Raw genomic sequence first — 23,069 nt, forward strand, 5'->3', positions numbered from 1 at the left:
TTTGTAGGTAAATACGTAACTTCAGCTCTGTTGTGCTTTTTCTCGCATTGAGTTTTTTTTTTTTATCTAATATACAACCGTGTAATTGATATCAATTAATTTATTATTATAATAATTGGTTTAAAATGACGACCTGTTAATTGCAGGGCGTTCCTTTTAACTAATAGTATCATTTGAAAAACCATAATTTAATATATATCCAAATTATATTATATATTTTTTTCAATTTATAACAAGTTTAACGCAGTTTCTTATTGACTTGGTCTATTAGTTCGTCCACCCTTTGAGAGACCCCGCGAAACTTGTTCGGTTCCGGACCAATCATTTGAATTAGCTGCGGTACTTCCTGTCCGCTGATTTGCGTAAAGCGAGCCAGTGCTTTCATACAACGGAATAATTGCTCCTCGGATGGATTGCTGTTGAAGTACTGTAGAAGTGCCATTGTCAGCTCAACGGCGACGTCATCGAACACCTAAATTGAGAGAGTTCATAAGAACGGCAAAAGTATTGGGTGCCTGAGCCAGTTTTTTAAAAATTGTGCTGAAATGGATTCGCAGTGTTCCTTGGTACCAAATGTGTAGCACGAATTCTATACGTAATATAAACCAAATTTGGTATAACAGGAAAACTGGAAGTAATGAATAGCTGTTCAAATTCACATTACAATTCGAGTCAACGTCTATTTGAAAATTAAGAATGAACATACGTTGGCAATTTGCAAGTATTCAATTCTGTGTAGATTGTGTTGATATTTTGTCTTACAAATAAACTTATTTACAGAAGGGACTTTAACAGCTGTACCTTAGAAATGCTGCCTTTTGGTAAAAGTTGCCGAAGATTTTTGCTTTTGTTCATTTTCTGAAAAAAATATCCAATACCTGCAGAAGTATCTGTTCGAATTTTGATATTTATGCAGCTGAATTTAATTAACACGAATAAACGTATCATCATTTATTGCTTTACATAGTAAAGTATAATAATTGCTGGTACCCATAAGCCATTGAATTCATATTGCAAGCATGCCAGTTAACTTGAATAAATTTTGTAGGAAACTCTATACCCAAAGCAGTTTTAATAGCTCATCAGTTTAGACAAATAATAGGCCAAAGCTGCAGGAAATAAGGCAGCACTTCTATCCAGTAGTATCTCAGGCTGTAGCTACAACAATCTATACATGTTACAGACGAGAACATTATACAATGAGAACTCTGTTCTCAACTGCAGTTGCTACGAGAGCTTGATAATTTTCGCATGTTGAAATGTTAGTGACAATCCGTTGAACAACCATTCATTGCTTCTGTTTTGAATTTTGTTACCTACTGCTACGTATAGAAACAAATTGTTCGATGCAAATTTTGTCTGATAGTTGTATTACACAAAAAGACGCAAGTAAAATGAATCTTATCATGTGCCTAACGTTCGTACAAAAGCTATGTTTCCATAATAAGGAAATTCTGAAGAACTCGTACATAGGCTTGTCCTATAATGGTGATTTACCGACTGATTTTTATAATAGAGTTGTAAGTCATTATTCCGTGAATGTCAAGAATGTAAATAAGTCGTTTACGTTATGTCAAATCACCACGAAACCATCGATAAGAGATAGGAAATTATTACACAAAGCAATAAACATGCAAAGAAAAGTGAAATTTGCATAACGTCTTTCTAATAATGTCAGGCACATAGTTAACAGCTGTAAGTAAAAGTTGAAAAAAGTTAATTGATAAGCTGGATATAGGATACAGACCACAGTTTTTACCTCCTTGCAAGCAAGGTTGTGAATGATTGCTGCGCCTCGTTCTTGTAATTCGGGTGTTTCGGAGAGAAGCGAATGTACAGCGACTTTCGTTGTCACTCTGATATTGCTGATGTTCTGGTTCTGATAGGGCCATTCAGAAATGTACAAGAGCCACTCGGAACTGCTTAGATTTTCAAACATATTTGCCATCTGGAAATATATACGTTACATATCTTACTGTAGTGTTACTCTCCCTTCGGATATCATGTTGATTTTGGGGGCGATTATTTAAATATTTAAATACTACACCACCAAGATGTTTACTTACAAATAGTGATAAGGAAAGTTGTTCTTCATGTGGGTGACGATCAATGTCAAAAGCATAATTCATCAGAATATGTTCTCTACGATCTTGGTGTAAAAGCAAAATGACATCATCTTTCAGAGCTGCAACTGCCAGTACGTTCAAAAGACGCACTCTAACTGCTGCATCGAGGGATTTATCGTAGAGCAAACGTCCTGTTAATGAGAAATAATCACATTAGAGGTGAGAAAAAATGATGCACTTCACCTTCTGTACGGTCTGTGATAGAAAATAGAAACCTATGAAATTCAGGAAGTTATCTCCCAGCGCCCAAGAGCCTTCATCTTCCAGCACGTACTGGTGAAGTTCCTCTAGGCTCTTCTGTTCAGCTTCGTTTAGTTTACCATCAACCAGGCCGACCAAAGCGTCAAAGTCAACCCTCGCGTCTACGGTATCTTTGAAAACTACAGGAGGATCACGTTGGCGTTTTTTTTCTTCAATGTCACGTCGTTCGTCTGCTTCCATTTGCAACACTCTGTCCGATGGTAACATTTCCGCACCGGCGTCGCCATTGGTAGATTGTATTTCGCTAATTACACCTGAAAACAAAATGAAATTTTCCTTAATGCGTGATTAAAGTTAATACTCAATTTTTCTCTTCTTGTTTAATATGAAAAAAACTCACTAGTAAATTGTGAAACACCATTGTGTGCATGTATTGTTCTGATGGGAATACTGATATGAAGCTTTGTTAGTAGTATTATAAGAAGATGAGATAATACAGATCGCAACGATTGATCTATACTATTTTATCTATATTATCTATATTATCTATATTATCTATATATTTATCTATATTATCTTCATCATTCACGAGTAACCGTTAATTAGTGTAATTTGTGTTCTATGGGGACATACTCTCACTTTCTGCCATCGCTGCGTTGTAGCTGCTTGGTTCAGTGCTATTGCTTCCGCTACCGCTGCTGCTCTTATCTTTCTTCTCCTTCTTCTTCTTTTTTTTCTTTCGCTCTTTCTTTGCTAACTTCTCGTTGATTACGTTCCTCCTTTCTTCCAAAGCTATTGAATTCAATCTAAAAATCAAAATTCCAGGTAAAACATGCGTTAACGATACTTGATCGAGATTTAAGTAGTACAAATAATGTTCAACAGTAATGTCGTCATCAAATTACGCTTGTAGATGTTTTTCCCCGTGGCATTGAAAGATAAACAATGACAATTAAATTTCTTAAGCCAATATTACAAGCATAATATTATCACGCTCATAGTATATTGGGAAATAGGTATGCCAGGAATAAAAGCAAGCCATGTGGCACATTCATGTATATAATATTTATTTCAGAGTATATATTATCTGTGTTAAACTGCAGAAAAAAAACAGGTGTGCAGTTCCATAGAACTTCACTAGTGTTAACTTTAATACAGTCAACAACCCTTATTTCGCAGCCCTATCTCTGACGACTTGCGTCAGTTGTGAAGGCTACAATGATTTGCAGGCAAGCACAGCCAACTGCTAAGAGATCTCACCAAGAATTTCACACAAAACAAGTCCTACTATACCGAAGGCTGAGAAAGTATAAAGCAGAGAAGCATGCTGAAAATTGAGAAGCATAAGAGAGATTTGATATTTGTAAATTTCTGGATGTATTTCTTCAACCTTGTTTTTCTGTTCAATAGTAGAGTTCAATGAAAGTTGTGACACAAAAGCAAATTACGTTGTTAGTTGGCTACAAATCACCCTTAAAATAGAGAATTATTTATCATCACACTACATAACAAGCATAAATTATTGAAAAGCTATTTTCTTTGAGAAAAACGATCAGACCTAGCTTCCTCGATAGCTGAATTCAGGCGTTGAAAATCAGGTGATTCCTCTCGATGAATTCTAGGTTCGACGAATCTTTGACCGCTTGAAAAGCCTGAACTAGCTCCGTTACTTAACGTGTCGATCAACGGTCGCAGAGCTTGTCCTATTGGTCTAAAAAATATGTTTTAGCTATAATTATTCATATTTTACTAGAATACAAGCCACATTGAATTTTATTTTATTATTATTAGATTTGAATTTAATATTATTAGATATTCACATCGGTGTTAGAACCTTAAACTTACGTGCTAAGTATTTCTTCCGGGAGATCAAGAATGTACTTAGGGATGCCTTTTCCGACCAAAAAGTTGCTCACTTCGTCAGTAAAACAGTTGCAGTTGTGTTTGAACAGGTCGTAAGTCCCGGGTCTAAGAGAATCAACGCACAGCCATGTGTGTAAGTACGGTTGACAAAGCACAAGAGTGTACAATACTTCTTTTAAAGCAAAAAGAAAAATTTATTTGAACAAGACGCTTATTACTCACGCAAATTTCGAGGTACCAAGACCGTTGATGTATTCAAGGAACACTGAATACGGAAGATAGGTGTCACCAACTTTCTCCACCTTCAATGGCTCACCGAGTTCAGTTCCACCCTGTAGTAAAAAAAAACGAAAAACACGTCTGAATAGAATATACCAAAAATATAATTGAATTTATATTTTATTATCATATCTATTCGTATTATTATTTATACAGCACTGTAAAGATTCGAGCACCCAAGTTATAAGGTACGCTAGATAGAGGCGAGGGAGGTACATCATCCAATGAATAAGATGACTATAATTAGAAGAGTGGGCAGTGTACCAATCTGCTGCGCATCGGCTGTGGTAATTGCCTATAAGCCTAGTTCAAAATATACGGATGTGTAAAATTCCTTAGTAATTATGTGGCATTTTAAGGTCCATCAGCTTGATGCATTAATTAGCACATTACATGACGCAAGTGCCGGTTGCCAACAAGATGTAATACGATTTGTTACAAGAAATCAATTCCGTTATCCTCGTTTCTTATTTTATATTATATCTTGAGAGGTGATGTTTTTGATCGACATTACCAATGTAAGATTACAAATATTTGAAAGTTTGACATCAAAATTGTATTGAGCTAATAAACTCGTTTCCATTTAATTAAAAATCACGCATACAAAATTTTTTCGAAAGAACAACATTTGAAAAAAACATCTCGATTTTTGAAATTTCAAACGGTCGTTTCTTCAATTTCTCTGCTCCAGAAAAATTTGTCACATGAGTAACGGTTAAAAATAACTTGTGATCAACAGCGTTTATATATATATATAAAAAAAAATATATATCTCAACGAAGAAAGCTCTCGAACGCATTTAATATCACTTTCAAAAAACATGTCATTATTTCAAATTTATTATCACAAAATTACGTTAGATACGTTCGAAAGATTTTCGCGGCTTTTTCGCGCGTCGAATCAATCGAAGGTCGATAGGTCGATTGATCGGCGTCGGTTGAGAAGCGGAAAATGAAACTAAAACAACTGACTGGAGGATAAAAACGGAACACAAATTCATTTGCATATCCTTTTTTTCAGCATGCCGCAACAAAATTTCGAATGGAAAAAGTATGAAATTTCAAATCTATAGTTTGACGTGACCCATTCTTCAAGTCAGCTTTTATACAAATTTCACACTATCTGGGTTTCAATCCAATAATTGAAAATTAACAAGCCCCATAAACGGGGTAGAAATGCGAACCGGAGTTAAAATCGAGTAGAAAAAAATGAGATTTAAATTGGAAAATACAAATAAAAAAATAAAACAAAATGAATAAAAAATGACCGGATAACAATTTTTTTTTTTTTTTTTTAGGAGATGTTTCCAATAATGTATTTTTCAGTTTGTCACACGCGATACAATTGTTTGAATGCTAGTTCTATCTGTAATGCAATATACCGTAATTTGTGAGGAAAAAGGAGCACGTATGTGTAACAGAAGGAATATGTTTGAATCATAAATGAAAAGAACAATTTTTAACTTGTGGCAAAAGGTGTGCTATGATGTATACATGCACTTTTCAGTGAAAAAAATGAGAATCTGGGTCCGCACTTCGCGCGCACTTGTACTCACACACGTAGACACGTAGTAGGTACGGTATAATTCACTTCACTACGCGTTTCGCGCTGTTCGCTATGACGTAACGAATATATACCCCAGTAATTAATAGAGCTCGACGAAGCGGTGGCAGGGGCAGGTCAGGGCAGAGACGAAGATGAGACGAGGAGACGAAGAGGATATGCACGAGGAGGCAGACTTACCGGCGACAGCTTTCGCCCGCGAAGAGAGACCGGGCAGGAAAGTACATACGAGTATGATGGTCTCGGGAAAGAGCTAAGAGAGTCGTCGAGAGAGCCGAGAGAGTGCCCCTACGAACCTGGAGATATTTTTAGTTGTCCTCGGACCAAATTTAGTCCCGGTATGCCTAGTGTATCGTATAGCCAAGCCCCGGACTCACCGACGGCGAAACCATGACGTACCTCTACTATTATGCTAACGCTAGCGATTTTTCCAGCTTTCAACTTGATTCGCATATTCCACTTCTCTCAAAATCTATTTTCTACTCGTGTCACGATATTCCTATTCTTTCCTTATGCTTTTGCTTATTCTATACGTGTATTGCAATTTATACTTGGAAAAAATATGACGGTAGGCTTTTATGGGCGCCATGTTGGAATTGAACTACCACCTCGTGATTTTAATACCGTATTTCTGTTTACCACGCTTTAGTTTAACGACGGTTTAGAGCTTTCCGACTTTTTTGACACCTGCACGATTGAAATCGTGGACATTTTATAGTTTTATTCTAACAACGATTCAACTGTATTGTGAGGTGCGAACGGAGAAACTCATGGACGCCATGTTTGACTCTACGGTCCTTGTCGCGACTTTTGTCCAAGCGTCTTGTCGACCACGTTTTAGATCAGAAGTAATATCAAGTTTCGAGTGTTTCTAATAACTGCAAAATTGAACAACGTCGATACTTCCCATTTTCAAACAAATCTACGAGACGCCGACCTAATTTGACTTCGGACAATGGTACAACGGTACAAGTAGATATACCTACGTATTACACATTTAACGTCTCAACTTTCGAAATGAAGTAATTTTTTTCAATCTCTTACCGGACGAACGCTTTGAATGCCAGTTGGCCCGAAAAAGTACTCGCGTCCGTAGGCCACTATAGCTGTATGCCAGATCCCCTCAAGGTTCCTTCCTGAAAAGAAAAAAAGTGATAATTGAAATTTGATACGAGTATTTGTTAGTGACGAAAAACCGTTCAGAGAAGTCTACACTTTCGTTAAAAATGACGAACGCCGACGTTAAAAATGATACATTCGTCATACGTTGAGCGATACAAACTACATACAATAATATCCGTCGATCTAAAATATTTCTGCGCAGCGTAAATCGTGTATGAACATATATGTTCCGATGACGCGGTAAAGACGGGCGTAGCGTACGTTAGTCTGTTTTCGCGAGTATAATTTATAGATTTGGCATGAAAGTCCTGCAAAAAATATCACGGAATTAGGAAAACGCGTATAAGTCGAACACATGCGTCGAATTTGTTTACTGCGCATAGTTGTCCCGTCCAGTATTCAAGAAACGAATGTAAATTTATCTTAGGATCGTCGTCGGATTTCTTCGTAAAGTCATCGATCCTTGTTGCGTCGAGTATTTCAGGATGAAAGTCTACCTTTAAGAATGGATAACTTATATTTTTTCCACGTTTCGAAATTTACAAACGCATATAACTTCCAACAATTTTCAAATCGGCAAGACGCGACACCGGCAATCAAACTTATGAAGTTGCGTGTGTACCGAATCCCTGATTTCCTCCAGCTGCGGTTGTATAATAAATGGGGGGTAATCATTGCGTAACTAGATAGGCCCGACGAGAGGTCTGCAGCGTATAATACATGTATAAATATACGATCCGAATATGTATAGAGACTGCATGTATACGTATTTATGTATGGTGGTGTTCGCCACGTCCGACCATTTCATCCCGCGGGTGCCGCTGCTACAGTTACGGATAAATGCAGCTTCTTCTCTGCATCGGACAGTGGGACGCGAGGTCTGTGACCCAACCTGTTCCCCAGTCACAGGGGATAAATATAACCAGGAAGATGCCTCCCGCAGCTTCCAGCTAGTTTTAGAAGAAAATTACTTACGATGAGGTCAAACCGTTGCCAGAAATCTTACGACCTGCAAGCTCTAACCCCTTTACGCAGTATAACTATACATATATATTTGGCTGCAGCTGATCTATGTGCTTACGGACAGAGATGAAACGTTCCTCGAATACCGATTGTTGGCTAACAGATCACTCATCGTGGAATGAACTCTAACGTACGTTGGAAAATAATCATCTCTTAAAAATATATTCCAACCGGTGTGTAACAATAAACTTTAAGATTTTCAGCGTAACGATCTGCAAGGATCATTAATAGAGATTTCGAAGATTCAGCCTGTTTGAAACTGATTTTAAATTATTAGTTAAATAGGAGAAAAAAAAATTATGAATGATTAAACTAATGGTGGACATTTTTGTTTCAATCAAAATTATCACCGACGCCACTGTTCAGTACAGGCTTCTTTTTCAAAAATTTGTTACGGTCACTGTAGTTGAAACTGATTCAAAGATCAATTTCGTTTTTAAATGGATCATTTCTACGTGATTGTCACCAATTACCGACAACTGATAACCGATAAACTAATTTCGAAACTTTCTTGGTACCATTTAGAAACATCAGAAAATTTTTTGCGATACAACTTGAACGCGAGGTAACTTTCGATCAGAAATTTCACGTATGAAAATATTGGCGAAAATATTTCTCAGCAAGAAGGTGGCCGAGTGTAAGATGAGTTACAATCATGCGTGACACTCCAGAGAAAGAAAGAAACTTATTCCACTATATATACGTACGTGTGAATAGAGTTTGATTTAACGACGCGATAGGAATGTCGTACATCCATAAAATTATTTATGACTAACGACTCATGTCGCGTCAAAATATAATTCATGGTATGTATGTATACAACACGTAACCCTATGATGGGAGGACGAGTATGCGGAATGCCGCTACCGCCTATTTTAATCCAACGGTAAATTTTATTTATATAACATCAATGCTTGGTGCTTGGTATACTCGAAATATCTAAAATTATCAACAAATTTGGCAAGTATTTTGAGAACAAGTATTGCCTAAGTAGAGCGATGATAAATTGCGACGATAAGTGGCCGTTAATCGAAGCACAATCTCCATTGTCTGTGTCGATTTTTAGCGATTCAAATTACGAGAGTTTCTTACCTATCAGCATTTGTGCCATCACAGCAGCCATTCCTTTCGTCAGATCGTAGATGTACAGTTCAACGATTGTACCGACTTCCTCGGAATCATCCATATTGTCTGCCTGCAATTTTATCGAACAAAAATTAGCTCAGTTTATTTCATCGCATTTCTACGCAAGGTTTTGTTTTACAGACAATGAAATCAGGGCGTACATAATATGATAGGTGTAATATGCTGTTATTGAAATATGGCCAGCATGATTGTTCAAACTAATAAATAAAAGTTTTGACATTTGAAAACTCGTTTTAGTTTATCTATCGCCAAAAAATACTTTTACTCGCATAGAAATAAACAACGACGATTTTTCAATTCAATGGTTCTTTTGGACCAACTTGATCGGTGCTTTAATTTTAATTTAAAACGATTGTGAACTTTCAGAAGAAAAACTGCTAATCTGAACGAAGGGAGGAAATTTCGGGGTTGCATTTACTTTTTCCAAGGAAGAGCGAAAACATGAGAAAAATATTATAACGATGCGGATATTTTTTATGAGTACCGAAACTTGCAACGAAAGAGATAAGATCGGAGAATCAGCGGTGCTAAAAAGTCATGTTTTATCACACCTCGAAAATTTATCGCAGTATTACTTATTACGAAGCTTGTAAGATAGTTTTGTAAAGTATTACAAGTGAATTTAGCCAATTTCCAAAAAAACGAAAATACGTTTATCGCTGCTGTCAAGATATGAAAACAGGGTAAGTATACAGATTGATGTTCAACTACCAGTTCAACAATGAATTTGTACAATTTTCGAACCGATTACGAAACACGGCTGAGATAAATTAAATTTTTGTCAAAATTTACGTCCGGAGCTATTTTTAAATTTGACTATACAGAGTGACCTCCTCTTTTACATTTTGCCAGTACCTGGATGTGTAGACCTTGAATGCATACAAGTTTAGTCTAATTGTTTGAACTACTTGCAACCTGTCGTCGCAAAATCATTGAAAGTCGTCCAAGTTTTCTAATTGCTCGGTTCTTTTAGAATTTTTTCTAGGACGTAAAATCTGGGCCAAGATCAATTCTGGCGAGTCGAGAATTTTAGCATTGTTTTTTTTTCGTCGAATCTTTTCCTGTCAATTTCATGTATATCACACTTGGAAAAAAAGTTATCCGCTTTCACCGCGACTTATTACGTGGTGCTGAGAATTTTTCCCTTGCATAAGGTAAGTTACTGGCAGATTTGGTGAAATAAGAATAGTAAAAATACAACTGATTCAACTAACTGTTTAGTGAAAACGGCTAGGAAAGCCTAGTTGTTAAAATTTTCGGAAAGATCATATGTTCGGTTCACTTTTAAGCGACACGAGTCTTTTACTTGATATCTTTGTGATCCCTGTGGAGCGAAAATTACTTTTTCTTTTCCAATGTTACGAACACGTCGTTTAAATCTGATTCTTAAGTCGATAGACATCAGCTGGACATTCGTAACTCGTACTTTAAGATTCAGAACTTCAATTTTAGTAAAAGCGTGAATATTGCTGAGAGTGAGTAAAATTAATTGCGAGCATGCCGTGCCAGAGGATAAAGAAGCTTTGTAAGCACTGCATGTTTGGCGGCACCATCGAATGCCAAGATTGTTTGTAACTATAATTTACCGTCCACGTGCGCGGAAGGTAAAACTGACAAGATAACATGCAACCGTCACTATCGTAAAATGCAATATGCAATTCGCGAAATTATTTGCATTTTAAAGCAGTATTTAATCGTTATTACGTCACCAACAATGTACTCCGCATAGAATATTCTTTTTTTCTGAAAATAATCGGATTTTTGCAACTAAGAAGAGCTTGTTGTTCAAATTTTTCCGCGTTGTAACACTATCTCGTAGCTTGTTTATCGAATCAAAGGAATTACGGCAAATGGCACGCGTACGCGAATTTCTTCGGCCTTTACGTCACATTGCGAATAAAGCGCCAGCTTATATAAATCGAACCTAGTTTCTCGCGTAATGTATAGCTATATTATTTCGCATTTCAAAAAATTTCGCAAAATTTGTTGCCACAAATTATTTGTACGCTCATAACGAGCGAAAATTCAAATAAAGATTCAGACATGACGTTTACGTAGGTTGCAGAAATTCTGGAATCAAATCAAACGTGGAATTTTGCCAGGCCTTTGTGGTCGTACGGTTCCAAAATATTGTTTTCAGGAATTCGTGCAGCAAATAAATAACTTATACGGGAAAGATCGCGTCGCGGTAGGTGAAAAATATTTGTTTCCACTCATTTCATCATTTTACCCACTACACAAGCCTGCCGGAATTCACAATATTTTTTTCATGCAATGATTTGCAGTTAATTTATCAAGGTCTGTGAGTAAAACTTGAACGAACTATAATTCCATTAAAATCGAATACTACGGTATCTTTAATCCACATTCAATCCATAGTCTATTATTTGTCATTCAAAAACACCGAAATACAACAAATTGCGAGGTAGTTACAAAATTTGAAACTGCGTGCTCTAATCGATCGATAAAGTATCCCGTTACAAGAGTAAATCGGGATTTGGGGAAGATGGATCTGTCAAGTATAGCCGGTGTATGATCAATGATCTATATTATAAAACAAAGAGGAATATGTACAGAATAACTGGACGCAGTTTCCGAAATGGTAAAAACCCTCTCAGTCACGATCTTAAACAAGTAAGAGAATCTGTACAATGTTTGATAACAATCTTTATACCGACAAAGAATGACACCGTCATTAATCAATCGAGTGACATACCTTGTTCGGTGAATATTCGAGTTCTAACGAATTAGGAGACGAAGATGATGACGATGACGATGACCTGAGAATGATTGTCACTCGATGATAGTGTCAGTGATGGCGCGCGATGAAGTCCGGTTTCTTATGGTATCTACCCCCGAGTGCAGGTGGTGTACAGTGAAAATTAAGGAATAGTCTTGGGACTGAGCGTGCGCTGACCCTCCTGGCAACGGATGAAGCCAGTCGGTGCAGTTCGCAGGCGGCAGACCTGTTGCCGCGAAGACGCGGGGCGAGCTTGAAAGGCAACCACACTCCACCGGTACCACCCGACAAATACCATCTTTCCAGAGAAATAACAAGGTGGAGAGCCAAGCTGCGAAGTAAAGGACGGTGCGGTTACACACTCGACACTTCCACCTGCCAACCCACGGTATTCTTGGGGCACAGAGCGTCGCTCCGATTCCCTACCTACATTTCTCTCCCTAATAATAGATCCCTAGTATTTTCCACTCTCTACATACGCCTCTTCGTTGTTCCTTGTAGACAAGGGTTACCTACGCGCCACTCGATGACGGTAGCGATCATCGGGATATAATTCCACTACAATCGCAAACCAGGCTTTGATTTTCCCACTTCGCACTAATTCGCTATTATAACGACGCGTAGATTCGAATTTTGAATTGGAAAAACTGGGGTGACCTTGCGCGTAGAAAACCTTGCGTCTTTCTCTTAAGAAAAGTAAACGCGTCACAAGTATAATCTTGCACACATATATATATTATATGTGCGGGGAATATAATACGCAGCTACGTCTGCGGATGGGATATCGGGAAATGTTCTCTGTCGCAATCGCGTAATTTCAATTATATGTGGATAAAGGAAACGACGAAAGTTCAATTTTATTCAATTAAATTCAAGTATGCAAACATGTTTCATGTTGTTTACCGAATTACAAATTTTGAGTTTCGATATTGACGTAGATTTCGCATCGGTATATTAATGATAGTTAGACACGTGGCGGATACATGTCTGTTGAATCGTAACAAGAATTTTATGGCGTTATATAGCTAGAAGTCACGAGGTATTGTATACGTATATAAACGCCTGAGCGAGCGCAATACGGCTTGCAAAATTGGCTGACAGGTTGTTTGCGTGCAGGAGTAATGACACAATCATTCATGAACTACGTCATAGTGTGATGTAGGCGAGTGGTGAAATTTATATTTTGGATCAGTAACGAAATCTTTGAAGTTCTTTCCGGCCATAGCGATAGAAACAGAGATAAAAAAAAGATCGCGTGAAATGGTTTCGTCATTCATTTCCACTGTGGTTTAGGACTTCATTTTTTAAACCAATTTCTTGCGAAGGATCGGATATTTAACGAGAAGACATGAGAGGTAAAAACACGTAAAGTCACATTTAGTAACTTGCATGAGGGGTGTTTGGTATAACGGAAAAGTACGAAAGTCGAAATCTCGCGGTTACTAAGTGTTTAGCTTAATGATCACGCACCGCAGATAATGCGAGATGCATAGAAATACAGGACAATTTGTTTTACGCAGTTAATTCATTTCAAAACATTGACTAATCATATTATTATACTTGCCAGTATTAAGCTTAAAAACATCGTGCTTTATACAACACTAGCACAACGTGAAAACAAAAATAATAATAACAACGATTATAATCCAAATGTGAAATGATGTATAGAGAATAAAGAGGTAACTCGTTAATGCCGGACACATCCTGACACCCAGATGAACTATTAATTAACTGCCAAACTGATCGATTGTTATTCTTATTATATGTGTTTATTTTTATAACACAATATGCGTACATGCAATTATAATTACGCACGCAATGATCATACAACATTACACACAAATGTGCATACATGTGTGTGTCAATGTGTTGTCTATGCTTCCGCCTATGTATACACAGAGTAGATGTAACATAAATATAGCCGTACTATGTATACAGATTCTTAAGTCAACGTGTAGTGCAACCTGTTTAAGAATGTATCGGACCGGGTGTACAGTCTAATCGCAAAACTGTCCGAAGAGAGAAAACGAAATTAAACATCCGTTTAGAAGGTGCGACTGAAACTGATGTAGTTGAATTCGACGAAAGACGAATATTCCTCTGACGTAGAAGAAAAAATTTCTTTTTTACGAAATCTCGCGAATTTGAGTCGAAACGTCTGATTATCAGCTGCACTTTCGTGCAATTTTTCTTGGGGAATGCTTGATATAAATGTCTCATAGAATTCATTATATTCTTCAACGAAGCATAAACTTATCATTTTCTGCTTATCAATGCAGTTTTGTCAGAATATTTTTTGATTAATTAATGATAATAATGAAAATTGGACAAAAGATTATATAGATTTAGTATAGAATGTTGCGATAATAATAATATAGATATAAGGTTTTTATCATTACTGCGTGATGTCGAGAGGATATATAATCTTTTCAATCAATTTCAAATTTATCGTTTAACTTCAGTTCGCAGATTTGGAATCTAATTTATTACGAGGTTGACGTTGGTAACGTTATCGTAACGGAACATCGTGAAAAACTTCACTACTTCGCAATTTTAACACGAACTTGAAAAACTAATATTTATCATAAGAGTTATATCTTGTTTTGTTAAGGTTTACTAATTTTATACTATACCATGGTCACGAAACAACAGTTTTTCGCTAACATGAACCGTTACGACAATGTTGCTAACTTCAACATGATAATTTATTATATTTCACAGTTTTTTGTTTTCAAATGTTTTTCGACCAGACTGTACCGCATACTATACGTATATCGACGTATCCTATTCCATTCCTAAATATTAACTCGGAGATTTTTTTACCCTTCTCTCTATCGACTAAAATACGCGAATGCAGATTCGCAGAATGAAAAATATATCAGCTGGTGATGATTTTCTATGAGAAATGGGGTGAAACGGCGAGAGTTACCGACGAAAATTCGGATCATCTAGAAGAAGCGGGGCCCTCCTCTTTTTATTGAGCCTGCACGCGGCTGGTACGCGAGTGTCAGTGGCTCCTTGACGACGAGAATAGAGTCGAGTCGTCGACTCGGGTGAAATATCTCTCAATTTATCGTTTAAAAAGTTGTTGCGCGCGGTTAGGCAGAGGAATATTAACCGATTATCGTGGACTCTGATGAACGGCGATAAAATAAAGGGGGTAACGTAACTGGTTATGTGCGATCGCGAGTGATAATTATAAGTACAAAACTTACCGTGTAGTAATACTTTAGCGTAGAGAGGTTATGGGCACGTAAGGTTGACTCGGCAGTTTTTCCACAGCTGACTAGGGATTTTGATCGGGCTTTGTTAACACAGGCAAGCCTTGTGGCAGCGGGCTCGAAACTCTCTCTCGAACAGCTGATGCTTCTGGAATACCGGCGAAATGTCAAAATCAACACTAATTGTAAGTCTATTTGAATCCGCACCGTCACCTATGACTCAAACAACCGACAAATTAAGTCGCCCACTATACCGATAACCGTAGATATTTATTAGCCGTAACCTTTTCATTCCCCCCGACCCACGCCGCGTTTTGCGCCTTTGTCGTTACCTACGATGGGGAAAAATATAATACGTACATATCTATGCATATAATATATGTATAATACATTGTTGAAATATTCAAGAACAGTAACGAAAGTATTTTCTTCTCTTTTTTAACCTAAAGGGAAAAAATACTGTTAATTTATTTCACTGCGATGCTAATTACTTTCATGCAACCCCTTATTTTGTCATTCAATTTTCAGACTCTCAGAGTTCAATCACCCGAAGGCACCAAACGGATAGAAGTGAGACCGACTGATACAGTCCGTGATCTCTTTGAAAAGGTTTGACTTATTTGGCAATTTATTTTGCAAAAGAAATTACTAATACTAAGGTATTTTGTACTTCTGCTTGTTATTTGTAAGAGCAGATTGCAATTCTCATAATTTTTCTTTACTAGCAAATTCTTTGCAAGTTGTCGCTGTAAATGCTAGCCTTTGTGACTTAAAATAAGTGAAACCACTGGCTCAAGTTTGTGCGTACAGTTTATCATGCTTGAGCTGAGAGCCATCTATTGTCGGTAAAGATAACACATTTTTCTCTAGTCATTGTTCTTGAAATATTTTTTAAATACTGTCTATTCTAGTGACGAAGCAATGCGTGATTCAATGATAACAACAGATTTGGAAAGAACTGGTCACGATTTAGTTATTGAAAACATTATACAGCGAATCAGAGTTTGCTTAGAAGTACTTGGATTAATGATGTTGTCTTTACGGTGTCACCATCAATTCAATTCTTATGTTCTAGGTACATGATACGTTTAACTTGGACAGCTTTAGTTTTGGATTATATAAACTAAAAAATCACAAGGATGAACTCGTATCTTCTCGAAGCAAAACAGTCCTTGGAACAGGATTGTCTCACGGCGATATGGTCTACCTTGTGCCCCTCAATGGCACAGTATTACGGCCACAGGATGGACCATCGACTAGTAGTGCCTCCATAAATATTCCTGCCGGTAATCTTCACTAAGATGTTATAAGTATAAATTATAATAATTGCCAGCAGTACTTTGGTATAACTTCGCTTGATGTAAACTGGAAGCTCGTCGCTGTACAACATAGTTTAAGAATTTTTAAACAATCAAGACAATGGGTGAAGAATAGATTTGTTATACTTGCTCTTATTTGTAGGACTTATAGTTAATATCGATCGTCGCACAATGTAAAAGCATTTTGAGCAGTAAGTTAAGAATGAATTTTTCAAGTACTAAATCAGATTGAAGTTCGTAACGCTATAGTAATGATGCATCAGCAGTAAACCGTAATATAGCATTTACAAACTCAGATCTTGTGAATTCAACTCCTCTAGTTATACCGAAACTGTGAAATAGTTAATTTTGTTTCAACATTTTGTTATGTTAATGTTACCAACTGCGGCCTCATAACATTCAATCCTAATAAGGTTAACTGATCTTAGCAGAACCAATGCCGAGTACGAGCAGATTATCGCAGGGATCTATGGCCATCAATTCATCTCGACCTCTTGCCAGTGTCACGGAAGATGAAGTAGATCAACAACTGTGGAAGCTTGATGGCAAGATACAGCAGAAGCGTGACGAGAAATTGTGAGTCTAATGTATGATTATCATTCACATCGCCTATCCGTTTGATTCCTTTTCTACAAATGTACCCCTGAGCGCTCAAAAGTCAATTTTGAGAGATTAGATCGACTTTAAGTGAAAAGAAATTCAGAAATTTTCTAAGTTAAGACGAGTACTCGATTAATATCTATTGCTATTCATGATCCTAATATTTACAGATGCCGCCATGGTGCAAACGGGTGCTGCGTGCACTGCTCACCATTAGAACCATTTGATGAAGCATACCTCAAGGAACAAAACATCAAGCATTTATCATTCCACTCGTACCTCAGAAAGCTCACAGCTGGGGTTGATAGGTATGTCATTACGTAGAGAGTTCGATGTTGAAGTCAAGCTGTGACACTAAAAATATTTGGAAGTCATAATTATAATGTTACAACTGATAGAAGTAAGTGAATTTTTAGAAATGAAACGGCATTATAATTTAATTTAAAACTTATCATCTTTCACAGAGGGAAATTTCTTCAACTGGAGGACATAAGTTGTCGCATAAAGACAGGCTGCAAAGATCACCCACCATGGCCTCGTGGGATTTGCAGTAAATGTCAGCCCAACGCTATCACGTTGAATCGGCAACAGTATCGTCACGTTGATAACGTCATGTTTGAGAATGCTAGTCTAGTGGAGCGCTTTTTGAACTACTGGCGTAGTACCGGACATCAACGTGTTGGTTACCTCTATGGTAGATATGAAATACACTCAGACGTACCCCTAGGCATTAGGGCTGTAGTTGCTGCAATATACGAACCTCCACAAGTAAGTTGTTCAATATTCGTAAGAACAATTCGAATGATCTTCGACTTTAGTAACATATTAAAGCTCTTCAAATCACAAAACTTATATTTATTTTATCTACAAATGGCTTATAATTCCTCTCAGGACAGCACGAGAGATACTGTATCTCTCCTACCAGATCCAAGACAAGAATTAGTCGACGAACTTGCTCGACTTCTTGGTTTGCAAAGAGTGGGGTGGATATTCACAGATTTAATTGCTGAAGATGTCAAAAAAGGCACGGTACGTATTGGCTGACGTCCAAGCTTTAATTTTCATTTTGAAACAAACGCCGCGACAAGATCTGTGGATAATGCGTTATTCAAAAATAATTAATTGCATATGAATGTGTATTTTTCCAGGTGAAACACGTCAGAAATATAGACAGTCACTTTTTATCAGCACAAGAGTGTATTATGGCAGGATACTTTCAAAACCAGCATCCGAATCCATGCCGTTTTTCACCGAGTGGTTATTTTGGCTCAAAGTTCGTCACAGTCTGTGTCACAGGTAATGTATAATTATTAACAATATATTAATCAGAGTGTTTATCGCGCTTGCTGTATTATTCGGTACAATATGGTATAAATTTACTGCAGTGCACCTCCTAGTAAATCAGAGCCTTTCGTTTTACATTGCAATCAAAAACTGTTCTCAGAATATTCTTTACCTTTTCCTTTGATCTCCAGGTGACGATAAGAATCAAGTGCACATGGAAGGATACGAAGTCTCTAATCAGTGCATGGCATTGGTACGTGATGGGTGTCTAGTCCCAACCAAGGATGCGCAGGAGCTTGGCTACGTTATTGAGTCCACAGATAAGCAATATGTTCCTGATGTTTACTATAAGGTAAGTGACAACTTCCTCTTCTTTTGAATTGCCCTTATTGAATTTTATGAAATGTTGTAAGGTTTCTTGGGTGGGTAAATTCAATTTCAGCTGTTTTCCAATATTCGTTTAAACAATAAAATAATATATATGGAGTGAGAAATTAATTGCGGTATTAAGTTTCCGTCACGTACTTATTTTATTTTCAAACATTTTTTTTCGCGCACATATACATTGGATGGTTCACATGTTTTACAATGATGAGGTCGTCTAACATTAATTTTTATAATCACCGTTTATTCTCGTTAAAAAGTAAATCGCCAATTACAGTATCATTGAAATGCTCACAATCCTTCGGTTATACGATCTTCAACGATTTTAATAACATGCTTTGTGATATTAAGAATTTTCTTACCACGTAACTTAATTATTTCCAACGGTGCTATTCGAATTCGTTTTACATTTAACTTTTTTTTTTTACCATCGCATTTATACATATATTCTTTTGTATACATATATTAATTCATATTTCTGCTGCTTATAACAGTGGCTATATATTCAATTTCAACTACTATTTTGAATTTCTCAACTACTGCGAGCCATAAATCTCTAATCATTCGTTGCAAATTTAATTCACCACACACCGTCTTGTAACATCCAACACATTCAGACAGTCGTATGATTTGGAATAGTAGAGAAATTGAAAATTTGTTATCAATTTCGAAATTCTGGAAAGAGGGAATTTCTTGGAATAAATGATATACTGTTTACACCCTCTTACCTGAAGATCAAACATTCACATTTCAATTTCCTCTATAATTATGATCTGCTTTTATAATCCCTATGTGGCAAGTTTTACTTCTCCCATAACAAGCTCTTAATTATCTCTTTTCATATTCATTATCTTCCATAGTAGATTATAAATATACTTTTGCCGCAACGAGCTATTCGGTTTTTTTAACTAATACAGTAATAAACCTAAATTTGAAAATATAAAACTAAAAGTTGGACCAAGTGAAGTACTTGCATTGTTAAGAATGGCAACAGTTTATAACTGGAAAATGGTCGATTAAATCTACAGCATGTCTTAGGTAACAATTGTTTACCTTGTACATATACAACTATTATTATTTTTACTAATTTGGTTCTTTGATTCATGTTACCACAATTAGACGAAGTGGTAAACGTACTATTTCCTATAAAATGTATAGTTGGCAGAGGAAATGTAAAAAAACAAACAATTTAATTAACTTTTATAGATACATATATGTATATGGGGGAAAATATATGATAATTTACAAAGTATAATCGTTTCCATCAAAGACAAAGGCAAGGATAAATCGACGGTATCCGATATCTGTAGTATAAGCTATATGCTACTGCTTTGTCACATTCAGAAAAGTATGTTTGTGGGTGTGTGTGTATATATATATATATATTTCATTCGTTATCTATGTACAGGTTGGCCACTGACTTCGCTCAAGTCAATGTTAGTCGTTAGGTACGTCGAGCCTAGGTGATATATTTTTTTTCTAACACAAAATTGAAAAGAGGAAGGAATTCGGAGTGGCCACCTTTTAATCGATATTCATAACGGTATTTATAATTTATCGTAATGCGGTACACGTGGTTATAGTCGTTATTAGCTAATTAACAAGAGTTAAAACTTTCAAGTTCAACATCAATTGAGGTTTCCAAAAAAGGCATTTTGCGACGACAACGAGGACGAGCAGATACTATAATATTTATAATAATAATAATAGTATTATAATACATAACGATGGGTTTTACACGACTATAGTAACATATTACATATTCGTAGCATTTCGATATACAGTATCAAGGAATGATTCGATTAATATATTCGCTTATATTCATTCGTTTTCGACCAGATATTACGAGAGACGTTTAATATTTTTCTATATACTATATTATAGTTAGGCCTTCTTGTACATTGTATATTGAGATCTAATTTTTTCAACACAATTTCGATTACAATGGCGCTTCACTATTTGTAACACGGAACGAGAGGCGGGATATACTACCTTTGAGACTTAAAAACTAATGATGAAAATGAAACCTATCTGAAAAGAGTATATCATGTATACACAATGCATGTGTATCATGTTCATTCTCACTGCGATATACAACAGTCACTTAATGAAGATACGTAGGTCCCTTTTCTAACCGTTTGGGATTAATTCCACACAAACTGTACGTTCATGTACGTTCTAATAACGAACTTGTCGGATCTCGGCCAAAAATTAGCCCTCATCTAAAAATATATCATTGTCCGCTTATAACATAGATTCCATTTATAGACTAACTCCCAATTGTAAGACGCAAGGAGTTCCATAATTCTGTCGTTTACTGACGTTTGCAGACAGATTCAAATCTAGATAAAATATTTCGATAGCCAAAATAAATGACGAACTTCTTCTAAAAGAAAAATCCCGTATTCATATATAGCTAGCTACTTGTATTGATATTACGATCAATTTTCGAGGTACATATGTATCGATCCTTTGTAGATCATAGAACCTTGTTAAATCCCAATCAATAGCAAAATATGGATTTTTATTTGAATGCGACCACTTTCAAAAAATAGATTCAACTTCTTTAGATTCTATTGTTATATATAGTAATTAAGTTGTGACTTAACGTACAGAGCACCAGAGGCGCATACGACAAAACATCATTTATAGCGATGCAACATTTACAATCGTACCTATACAATTTTCTAGCCGTTTCCCTAATTTCTCTTTCTATCACGAAAATATAGACTTTGATATCGGCGCATCAACATAATCATTACAGTTTACCAGATTTAGTAATCAGTATGGTTTTCGTCGGTTTACCAGTCTGATCACCATAGGTTGAAATTTTTTCCACTAAATCCAAACCTTCTACTACATGGCCAAATATCCCAGTGAACCCCCTCATTTCCTGTAATATTATGCGAAATTGGGAACCAACCATCCCCAAGTTATCGTGTCGTTTTTGCGTTCTTCTCATACCTACAGCACCTCTTACTGCTGGAAACTTTGTATCGTCGGGCATGAAAAATCCATCTTCGAATATACTTCTACCTCCGCGTCCATTGTTTAATTCAAAATCTCCGGTTATCACCGACTCTCCTTCCCAGCATTGAAATATCGTACAGCCCTTGTATCCGACCCCTATCTCACCTGTTGCAAGCACGCTGAAATTCTTTGCCATCTTTGGCGCTGCATCCGGTCTAACTTCTATCACAATTCTACCTTGTGGAGCTCCGTTAACATCGATATTAAAATAGTAAAGGGGATATGGATTAGGGGGGCCTCTCATCGTCGTTGGTATGGTGCCTGACGGTGGTTGAGGAGGTGAATGAACTGCAACCAAAGCACCGCTGCTGGTGCCAACCTCGGTAATAAACGCGGACTGTTGGGGATGGAGTATCGTATTCGGTTGTGCCGGTGGTGGTTGTGTCACGGATGGCGACCCAGTGGGTACTAGTATTTGCGATGGAGGTGGAGGGCCTTGATGAACGTGCAATGGAGGAGGAGGAGGTTGTGCTGGTATCATGTTAGGATGAAATTCAATGGACCCATTTTGCACGTGCTGCTTGTTGGCCATGTGCCTCGAGTATAGTTGAGACATACAGTAGTTTGCCAGGAACAATATCGGGTTTTGGGAAGCTGCTAGGTGACCGTGTAGTCTGCCGCTTCCACCCGGAGGTTGCGGTATGGCGGGTTCACCCATGTTTATGCTAGCCAAGGCTTGTTTCAACAGGGTAAAGTCGAATACTACACCTGAATTACCGATTAAATCGTCAAGTTGACATTGCACTGTAGCCTCTTGATACTTGGCTTGCAACCTTTGTTTCTTTAAAATTAGTTGGGTATGCAAGTTGTAAATGTCACCGGGATTTTCAATCATCTGCAGACTCGCCTTGGCCTCTCCCAGCGTTTCTCGTGCCTCTGTTATTTCTGGATAGTAGCTCCACCCATTTTGCAAATCTGTCTCTACTCGTGTCTTCAGCGTAACGCAGGCCTCTAACACTTTTATTAAGAACTCTCGCTGCTGCATAACCAGTCTCTGAATCTCCGTCGATAGTTTTCGAATTGCTACCAATTCGTGTTGAACCTGTTTATTTAATTTTACTTTATTCCCTAGTTCTATGTCTTATGCTAAAATCAGGGGCAGAACATGTCACTTCATTCAACTTTGTAAGGGTACAAAAGCTTGTTTTTCAGGAATTTTTAAAAGATC

At 37.0% G+C, this 23,069-nt stretch overlaps 3 protein-coding genes across 16 annotated transcripts in view; 1 reads left to right on the top strand and 2 right to left on the bottom strand.

Moving 5' to 3' along the window:
- On the bottom strand, nucleotides 1-15,407 carry LOC124219598 (uncharacterized). Of its 6 annotated transcripts, none has more exons than XM_046627363.2 (12): nucleotides 15,279-15,407; nucleotides 9,270-9,372; nucleotides 7,077-7,168; nucleotides 4,413-4,522; nucleotides 4,173-4,295; nucleotides 3,886-4,038; nucleotides 2,961-3,133; nucleotides 2,342-2,641; nucleotides 2,067-2,257; nucleotides 1,760-1,948; nucleotides 802-858; nucleotides 1-472 (listed from the first exon to the last, which is right to left on the bottom strand). In XM_046627363.2, exons 2-12 carry the CDS (start codon nucleotides 9,361-9,363, stop codon nucleotides 239-241), a joined length of 1,716 nt encoding a protein of 571 aa, XP_046483319.1. In that variant the 5' UTR covers nucleotides 9,364-9,372; nucleotides 15,279-15,407; the 3' UTR covers nucleotides 1-238. The 6 variants fall into 6 exon arrangements, with proteins under 6 accessions (XP_046483319.1, XP_046483318.1, XP_046483314.1 ...); XM_046627362.2 differs by lacking the exon at nucleotides 15,279-15,407 and adding an exon at nucleotides 12,040-12,406; XM_046627358.1 differs by lacking the exon at nucleotides 15,279-15,407 and adding an exon at nucleotides 10,666-10,740 and having other exon boundaries at nucleotides 2,967-3,133.
- Nucleotides 13,400-23,069, top strand: part of Npl4 (nuclear protein localization 4) — a 16,672-nt gene continuing 7,002 nt past the window's right edge. For 2 of the 7 annotated variants that reach the window (XM_046627349.1, XM_046627350.1), the window contains exons 1-9: nucleotides 15,346-15,469; nucleotides 15,813-15,893; nucleotides 16,360-16,570; nucleotides 17,032-17,179; nucleotides 17,374-17,511; nucleotides 17,668-17,971; nucleotides 18,095-18,232; nucleotides 18,352-18,499; nucleotides 18,679-18,839. In XM_046627349.1, the coding sequence (XP_046483305.1) occupies nucleotides 15,449-15,469; nucleotides 15,813-15,893; nucleotides 16,360-16,570; nucleotides 17,032-17,179; nucleotides 17,374-17,511; nucleotides 17,668-17,971; nucleotides 18,095-18,232; nucleotides 18,352-18,499; nucleotides 18,679-18,839 (1,350 nt within the window). In that variant the 5' untranslated portion in view covers nucleotides 15,346-15,448. Of the gene's footprint in view, nucleotides 13,419-14,923; nucleotides 15,224-15,345; nucleotides 15,470-15,812; nucleotides 15,894-16,359; nucleotides 16,571-17,031; nucleotides 17,180-17,373; nucleotides 17,512-17,667; nucleotides 17,972-18,094; nucleotides 18,233-18,351; nucleotides 18,500-18,678; nucleotides 18,840-23,069 lie in introns of those variants that run through there. The other 5 variants (XM_046627348.1, XM_046627353.1, XM_069136294.1 and 2 more) reach the window with 4 other exon arrangements.
- LOC124219597 (uncharacterized) overlaps nucleotides 18,994-23,069 on the bottom strand; it is a 6,388-nt gene continuing 2,312 nt past the window's right edge. For all 3 annotated transcript variants that reach the window (XM_046627355.1, XM_046627356.1, XM_046627354.1), the window contains one exon: nucleotides 18,994-22,943. In XM_046627355.1, coding sequence (XP_046483311.1) covers nucleotides 21,630-22,943 — 1,314 coding nt within the window. In that variant the 3' untranslated portion in view covers nucleotides 18,994-21,629. The remainder of the gene's footprint in view (nucleotides 22,944-23,069) is intronic.

The sequence above is a fragment of the Neodiprion pinetum genome, chromosome 5, assembly GCF_021155775.2.
Source record: "Neodiprion pinetum isolate iyNeoPine1 chromosome 5, iyNeoPine1.2, whole genome shotgun sequence".
In the NCBI taxonomy this organism is placed as follows: domain Eukaryota; kingdom Metazoa; phylum Arthropoda; class Insecta; order Hymenoptera; family Diprionidae; genus Neodiprion; species Neodiprion pinetum.

Bases quoted from the DNA above. Each gene is read 5' to 3' on its own strand.
- LOC124219598 (XM_046627357.1), bottom strand. From the start codon at position 10,725: ATGTCTATCGACTTAAGAATCAGATTTAAACGACGTGTTCGTAACATT. The intron at 7,169-9,269 runs GTAAGAAACTCT...TTTTCTTTTCAG, and splicing joins GATGGCACAAATGCTGATAG to GAAGGAACCTTGAGGGGATC. The intron at 2,258-2,341 runs GTTTCTATTTTC...TCTCATTAACAG, and splicing joins TAACTTCCTGAATTTCATAG to GACGTTTGCTCTACGATAAA.